Source organism: Schistocerca serialis, chromosome 6 (genome assembly GCF_023864345.2).
Source record: "Schistocerca serialis cubense isolate TAMUIC-IGC-003099 chromosome 6, iqSchSeri2.2, whole genome shotgun sequence".
In the NCBI taxonomy this organism is placed as follows: Eukaryota; Metazoa; Arthropoda; class Insecta; order Orthoptera; family Acrididae; genus Schistocerca; species Schistocerca serialis.
In genome coordinates, this window is record NC_064643.1 from 753,420,590 (window position 1) to 753,429,421 (window position 8,832).

Below are 8,832 nucleotides of genomic sequence, written 5' to 3' on the forward strand. Positions count from 1 at the left end.
CATAGGCCAGATGATTAAAGAAGAATACAAATAAATTATGAAAAATTTAACACTAAAAATAAAGGGAATGAAATATTTAACACTGAAAATAAAGGGAATGCGGGCACTGCTGGAAACATGTTGGAAAAGAAATGAAAGGAAATGGCTGGCCTTCTAACAATTCTGGTGTCTGAGTTGACATGTATACTCAGTCTGATATTTCCCCCCCCCCCCCCCCCCCCCCCCTCATAAATATTTAATAATAGAATTTCATTTACAGCATATGTACCATTAAAAACTGATAAGGAATGCTCACTGCTATGATGAATAAAATTTTATGAAAAGAAACTATGCAAATGAACTGAATTTTGTCTGTTACAAAAACAGAGAGGCTATCATGATGAATTTAGCACGCACATTAACTTTGAACATCGACACAATGAGGAGAATCTTTTTATCACTGCAAAATTGAGACATTACCAGACAGTGATCTGCCCTAAAGCCTTATGGGAATCAGAATCAGAATTTCAATGTCTCATAACATACAAAGTTCAATCATATATTTAATGTACAGGGGATTCATCAGTACTGCAGTTTCAGTTGAACTGGATTACAGAAACGATATATAACAACAACATCAATATATAAAAATAATTACCTTGCAGTCATTTATTTGACATAGAACTGCTTAGCTTCATAAACAACTTTTTGCTTTCTTGCTCAGCTTTTCATACTGTCATTCAGAAATTTTTCTAAGGAAGAATAGTATTTCTGTACTAACAACTTTCGAAGCTTTTGGTTTAAGTTGTCCTAGCTTCATGCTGTGGATTTGTTTCTTTTCTAGCATGCTGTAAATTTTCATGCCTATGTATTCTGGGGTTTGTGCATAGGACTTTATCTATTAGTGGGAAGCATGAAAGTTCCCTTGTTCCTAGTGATGTACTGGCATTCAAAATTATTGTCTATGAATAACGTAGGGTTAATGTATACGAAAATAATCAGTTCATAAATTTCTTATCTGTGGGCAACCGGAATATTGTGTTCGAACAGTCCACGAGCGTGGTACTGTCGGTCCATGGTATCCAACGGGCACAATATTTCGGCAATCAGACATGTTGCCATCATCAGTGATGATGGTGACATGTCTGATCGCCGAAATATTGTGCCCATTGGACATTATGGACCGGCAGTACACCCGTGGACTGTCTGAGCAAGAAATACACCGGGAGAAGTTGAAGAATCACAGGAATATCGTGGTTTTGCATTACACATATTTCTAACAACTGATTTTATGTAGTAATATTCTAGTCATTTTACTTGTGTTACTCCAGAAAATAATGACATATCTTATAACTGACTCAAAATAGATGTGGTAAACTATTCCATGCTAGTAGAGTATGAAAATCTTCATTGTAAAGGCAGGCTGTTTAATTTATTTGCTAAGTCCTTTATATGATAAATTTTGGTCCAAAAAATTAACACAGCCTGCTTCTTTCAGTTGATTGTTTTTGTGATTAATATGGGTTTCATTTACCATTGAGTTTTAGTTTTAAACTACAGTAAACATGTTTTTCCAATATTCAGTTTTAACCCATTTAGTTGAAACCAGTCTTCTCAACTGTCTAGTAGATTTGTGACAGTTGAGGGAATTTGCTCTCAGTGACTGGTCTCGAAAAGGGCAGAAGTATCATCGGCAAATAGAACTGAGTGTGAATTTATGTTTATGGGCAAGCTGTTTACATAAAGTAAAAATACGATTGGATCCAGACTTGAACCTCATGAAATGCCTCGTGAAATAATCATCCATTCAGAGAAGGAATTCCCCTTGCTTAGTGATATAACTACCCTTTGTAAAATAAAGCAGCAGAAAGCATGAATGTTGCTTAAGAATGAAAGATTCTCAGGAGACTGTCGGTATAGATGATGAGTGAACCAAGAGCAGTACACTCAGCGAACCAAGAACTGCATAATGAAATAGAGAGAATCTCAGACACCATAAGGAAAAGAAGGAGCATGTCCTTTGGACACATCCTTATAATGAACCAGGGGAGGCTGACATATCAGATAATATAATTTCTTCTGAATCAGTGCTATCAGTCATTATCTCCATAGTAAAGTGTTAACGCACTGAAGAAAACTCTTTGAGGGCTTCAGTCCGTGCTTACGTAACAGTAAATGCACAGCAACAATTTCAGCAAACCAGACATTGTTGATCATCTTTACAATCCATATGAAAATTTATGAATTGGGGTTTTGATTAACACTGATGCAGTACTGTGACACATTAGTAGGCATAAATAAGAGTGGTTTAAATGATGTTCAATACGTCCTTTTCATTGTACTGAACAATCCCTTATGAGCATTTGATTTTACTTCTATTTTAATTGAATAAGAGAATTCCAGCCATACCTTACACTATTATCTCATAGAAAGTATCCAAAAGAATAAAGCTGAAGGAAAAAAAAAATCATCTACGATAATGATATAGGCTGAAGCAATGAATTAAAATTTGTACCAGCACTGGGATTCAAACCAGGGTCTGCAGCTTACTCTCCTGTTGTGCCACACTGGCACTACAGCTACCACAGCTGCATCGACTACCCTCCCCCATACAAATACCAATTCACACCTCAGTACTAGGGTAGTAGAGATGGAGTGGTAGTGTGGCACAACAGATAGCACATCTGCCTAGTGAGCAAGATACCTGGGTTCTAATCCCAGAGCTGGCATAAATTTTAATTCATAACTTCAGCCTACACCATTATCATAGATGAAAGTGAGACTCGATATGTTTCAGAAACATAATTTGCATATGAAAAAAAAGGTTGCAAAACAAATTAAACGATCCATGATAATTAGTTGAGCACTGTTGACACTGCAGCTGGGAGACAGTCTACTGGTGTGTTTGGGTTGCTCACTTCAAAGAAGTGCTGCACTCTAATGGAGAGGTATTTAGGTTGAGACATGGTCCATCATACAGTTTTGATACGTTATCCGAGTTTACGTAAACTTATGTTCAGGCAATATAAAGACACATTTGTAAAATATGAGTAAACAGAGGATTCTCCTCAGATGATCATGAAGACAAAGAAATTCATGCATAACCACATGATAGTGCAAACCAGTAAAATTTTCAGATGCAGCTAGTAACTGATTACCAGGCTGTCCCTCTACCAACTGAAAGATAAACCCCCAAATCTAAAGTATCGTAACTGGATTCTTACTACTGTGCGTACTTTATCATTTGTTGTGAACAACATGTGCCAGATCTGTTAGTTTGATTCATTATTAAAGAGGTTTACCATATTTCCTTCCATCTCTACTTTGCTGTCTGGTTTTTCAATAGGGTTTGATACTGGCATATTAGACATACCATGAGCACAATTTAAAAAGTAAAGTATAAGCAATAATTATATGGTGTAAAACATACTCGGGGCTGTTATCTTACCGCTGTGTAGTTGGACTCTTGGGAGGCAAGCCAGGTGCTGTGGAGGCCATCTCAAACTGCTGTGAACTGTTATTAACATACGGTGTACGAGGATGCACAGGAAATGCTGGTGTTTGTGGCCTTGGGCTGCTTGAATGAGTGGGGCTGCCTGGCTCATCACTGACTGATGTTGTCCTCCATGAAGAGAAGCTTTCTTCTCTCATCTGGAATTTGTGTCAGTTAATCAAGTTTATATGTCAAGTAACAGCACAGTAAAAACACATTTATTTTATATGTATGCTTCTCGGTCTTGAGAAAAATGTAGAAAGCAAATCAACATAAAAACGAGAAATTGGCACACTTATTAATGGTAAATAAACTTTATTTTTTTGGTTGAATATCAATAAATTTCACTCACATTTCTTCCTTCCAGTTAAACTGCTTTACTAGTGATAGGTATAATGACAGTGACATCAGAATGTAATTCCTGTATCTGCTATTGCTGTTGAGAAACCTGTATTTTCTTTACAAATTATTTATTCATTTTTTTCATCTTCACCTCTAGTACCTGATATTTATTTCCCCTTCCTCTTTCTCCTTATTATTCCCTCTTTTGTTTTTTAGGCAACTGAGTAACTGCATCACACAAAGAGGCATGCAGCAGTTGCAATGAAATTGACGTTACTGTGGAAAGGATTGGAATATGGTATACTGGGTGGATACTTAACGCAGGTCTTGCATGTGAATGTTTCAATCAAATATGACTCATTGGACAAGGAGTAAGGAGTAGGAATGGTATAAGGATGGCCCAAGTATTTGTAGGTTGGTTTTATGGGGAAGATTCTCCAGTTTAAGGTCTTAATTCTTCCAGCATGCTTGTTTGGCCCTGGCTCTTCATGATTGGTGTAAACAAACCTTCATTACTAACTATTAGGTACAGAATAGATATCAAAGGTATCAGCAGTATAATAGTGTTATTTAAACACATGCTAAAGCACATGACCTGGGAAAATGTTTATCTTTAGGATGACACTTAAAATAAAACGACAATATTTGCTGATCAAGTGTGCCATTATTTTAACATTGCCTTTCTGCTCAAATAAATACACAGAAAAACCACTGAGAAGTAACAGATAGAAAGGGAATAATTACTCCTGTGCAACCAAGAAAAAAATTTTATGTACAAAATAAAACAAGCAATGATCCAAACTTCCAAAGATTCTTTAAATAGTATGGAAAAATCTTCATGAAGGTCACAAATCATGCAAAGCAGTTTATTGCAAAGTCAGGTAACATGAGTAAAACGCTTTGGGAAGTTGTAAATGGTACCATAGGAACCAGCCTCAAATGAGTCTCACCTGAACACCTCCAGCTATATGATACAAAAATCTGATGCAAAACAGATTATTTAACATTTTAACTTGACTTTTCAAAGACTGACAATAAATCTAGTGTCAGGGATTGCTATGCTAACAGTATCGTACTAAACTATATTCCTAACATTGGACAGGCCCATTTTCCTGGCTCCAATAACTGGACAAGTCATGTTAAAAATCATAAGAAAAAGAAAATAATTTACATATGGAGTTGATGATATCTCAGATTATATATGTAGACCACTGCTATACAATGTGATCAGTAGCTCAACAAGCAGTGATGTTTCTCAGAAGTACTAAAGACCTTGAAGGTAATTCTTATCTTCAAAAAGGGGGACAGTCAAGATGTTGAAGTTATTGTCCTATTTCCATTCCCAGCTATATCCAAGATATTTGAGAAAGCCATATACAATAGAATTACAACATTTCTATATATATATATATATATATATATATATATATATATATATATATATATATATATATATATATATGAGGTGACTTACCGAACGAAAGCGCTGGCAGGTCGATAGACACACAAACAAACACAAACATACACACAAAATTCAAGCTTTCGCAACAAACTGTTGCCTCATCAGGAAAGAGGGAAGGAGAGGGGAAGACGAAAGGAAGTGGGTTTTAAGGGAGAGGGTGAGGAGTCATTCCAATCCCGGGAGCGGAAAGACTTACCTTAGGGGGAAAAAAGGACAGGTATACACTCGCACACACGCACATATCCATCCACACATACAGACACAAGCAGACATATTTAAAGACAAAGAGTTTGGGCAGAGATGTCAGTCGAGGCAGAAGTGAAGACGCAAAGAAGTTGTTGAAAGACAGGTGAGGTATGAGTGGCGGAAACTTGAAATTAGCGGAGATTGAGGCCTGGCGGATGACGAGAAGAGAGGATATACTGAAGGGCAAGTTCCCATCTCCGGAGTTCGGATAGGTTGGTGTTGGTGGGAAGTATCCAGATAACCCGGACGGTGTAACACTGTGCCAAGATGTGCTGGCTGTGCACCAAGGCATGTTTAGCCACAGGGTGATCCTCATTACCAACAAACACTGTCTGCCTGTGTCCATTCATGCGAATGGACAGTTTGTTGCTGGTCATTCCCACATAGAATGCATCACAGTGTAGGCAGGTCAGTTGGTAAATCACGTGGGTGCTTTCACACGTGGCTCTGCCTTTGATCGTGTACACCTTCCGGGTTACAGGACTGGAGTAGGTGGTGGTGGGAGGGTGCATGGGACAGGTTTTGCATCGGGGGCGGTTACAAGGATAGGAGCCAGAGGGTAGGGAAGGTGGTTTGGGGATTTCATAGGGATGAACTAACAGGTTACGAAGGTTAGGTGGACGGCGGAAAGACACTCTTGGCGGAGTGGGGAGGATTTCATGAAGGATGGATCTCATTTCAGGGCAGGATTTGAGGAAGTCGTATCCCTGCTGGAGAGCCACATTCAGAGTCTGGTCCAGTCCCGGAAAGTATCCTGTCACAAGTGGGGCACTTTTGTGTTTTTTCTGTGGGGGATTCTGGGTTTGAGGGGACGAGGAAGTGGCTCTGGTTATTTGCTTCTGTACCAGGTCGGGAGGGTAGTTGCGGGATGCGAAAGCTGTTTTCAGGTTGTTGGTGTACTGATTCAGGGATTCCGGACTGGAGCAGATTCGTTTGCCACGAAGACCTAGGCTGTAGGGAAGGGACCGTTTGATGTGGAATGGGTGGCAGCTGTCATAATGGAGGTACTGTTGCTTGTTGGTGGGTTTGATGTGGACGGACGTGTGAAGTTGGCCATTGGACAGGTGGAGGTCAACGTCAAGGAAAGTGGCATGGGATTTGGAATAGGACCAGGTGAATCTGATGGAACCAAAGGAGTTGAGGTTGGAGAGGAAATTCTGGAGTTCTTCTTCACTGTGAGTCCAGATCATAAAGATGTCATCAATAAATCTGTACCAAACTTTGGGTTGGCAGACTTGGGTAACCAAGAAGGCTTCCTCTAAGCGACCCATGAATAGGTTGGCATACGAGGGGGCCATCCTGGTACCCATGGCTGTTCCCTTTAATTGTTGATATGTCTGTCCTTCAAAAGTGAAGAAGTTGTGGGTCAGGATGGGTCGCTTAGAGGAAGCCTTCTTGGTTACCCAAGTCTGCCAACCCAAAGTTTGGTACAGATTTATTGATGACATCTTTATGATCTGGACTCACAGTGAAGAAGAACTCCAGAATTTCCTCTCCAACCTCAACTCCTTTGGTTCCATCAGATTCACCTGGTCCTATTCCAAATCCCATGCCACTTTCCTTGACGTTGACCTCCACCTGTCCAATGGCCAACTTCACACGTCCGTCCACATCAAACCCACCAACAAGCAACAGTACCTCCATTATGACAGCTGCCACCCATTCCACATCAAACGGTCCCTTCCCTACAGCCTAGGTCTTCGTGGCAAACGAATCTGCTCCAGTCCGGAATCCCTGAATCAGTACACCAACAACCTGAAAACAGCTTTCGCATCCCGCAACTACCCTCCCGACCTGGTACAGAAGCAAATAACCAGAGCCACTTCCTCGTCCCCTCAAACCCAGAATCCCTCACAGAAAAAACACAAAAGTGCCCCACTTGTGACAGGATACTTTCCGGGACTGGACCAGACTCTGAATGTGGCTCTCCAGCAGGGATACGACTTCCTCAAATCCTGCCCTGAAATGAGATCCATCCTTCATGAAATCCTCCCCACTCCGCCAAGAGTGTCTTTCCGCCGTCCACCTAACCTTCGTAACCTGTTAGTTCATCCCTATGAAATCCCCAAACCACCTTCCCTACCCTCTGGCTCCTATCCTTGTAACCGCCCCCGATGCAAAACCTGTCCCATGCACCCTCCCACCACCACCTACTCCAGTCCTGTAACCCGGAAGGTGTACACGATCAAAGGCAGAGCCACTTGTGAAAGCACCCACGTGATTTACCAACTGACCTGCCTACACTGTGATGCATTCTATGTGGGAATGACCAGCAACAAACTGTCCATTCGCATAAATGGACACAGGCAGACAGTGTTTGTTGGTAATGAGGATCACCCTGTGGCTAAACATGCCTTGGTGCACAGCCAGCACATCTTGGCACAGTGTTACACCGTCCGGGTTATCTGGATACTTCCCACCAACACCAACCTATCCGAACTCCGGAGATGGGAACTTGCCCTTCAGTATATCCTCTCTTCTCGTCATCCGCCAGGCCTCAATCTCCGCTAGTTTCAAGTTTCCGCCACTCATACCTCACCTGTCTTTCAACAACTTCTTTGCCTCTACACTTCTGCCTCGACTGACATCTCTGCCCAAACTCTTTGTCTTTAAATATGTCTGCTTGTGTCTGTATGTGTGGATGGATATGTGCGTGTGTGCGAGTGTATACCTGTCCTTTTTTCCCCCTAAGGTAAGTCTTTCCGCTCCCGGGATTGGAATGACTCCTCACCCTCTCCCTTAAAACCCACTTCCTTTCGTCTTCCCCTCTCCTTCCCTCTTTCCTGATGAGGCAACAGTTTGTTGCGAAAGCTTGAATTTTGTGTGTATGTTTGTGTTTGTTTGTGTGTCTATCGACCTGCCAGCGCTTTCGTTCGGTAAGTCACCTCATCTTTGATTTTATATATAATTTTTCCCACGTGGAATGTTTCCTTCTATTTTATATATATATATATATATATATATATATATATATATATATATATATATATGTGTGTGTGTGTGTGTGTTTGTTTGTGTGTCTATCGACCTGCCAGCGCCTTCGTTCGGTAAGTCACCTCATCTTTGTTTTTATATATAATTTTTCCCACGTGGAATGTTTCCTTCTATTGTATTGATATCATTAATTTGAATCCAACAATTACGTTTGTTATTGTCACTGTTGCATTTCGAAATCTTTTCTGTTGTCTTATTTTCCTCTTGCTGTTAGGTCTTTAAATATGTCTGTTAGGTCTTTAAATATGTCTGTTAGGTCTTTAAATATGTCTGCTTGTGGCTGTATGTGTGGATGGATATGTGCGTGTGTGCGAGT

At 40.5% G+C, this 8,832-nt stretch overlaps 1 protein-coding gene across 1 annotated transcript in view; it reads right to left on the reverse strand.

Moving 5' to 3' along the window:
* The window catches only part of LOC126483783 (tensin), a 512,889-nt gene that overhangs the window by 23,852 nt on the left and 480,205 nt on the right, over positions 1-8,832 (reverse strand). Inside the window, exon 12 of the mRNA XM_050106942.1 lies at positions 3,428-3,630. Within this exon, the coding sequence (XP_049962899.1) occupies positions 3,428-3,630 (203 nt within the window). The remainder of the gene's footprint in view (positions 1-3,427; positions 3,631-8,832) is intronic.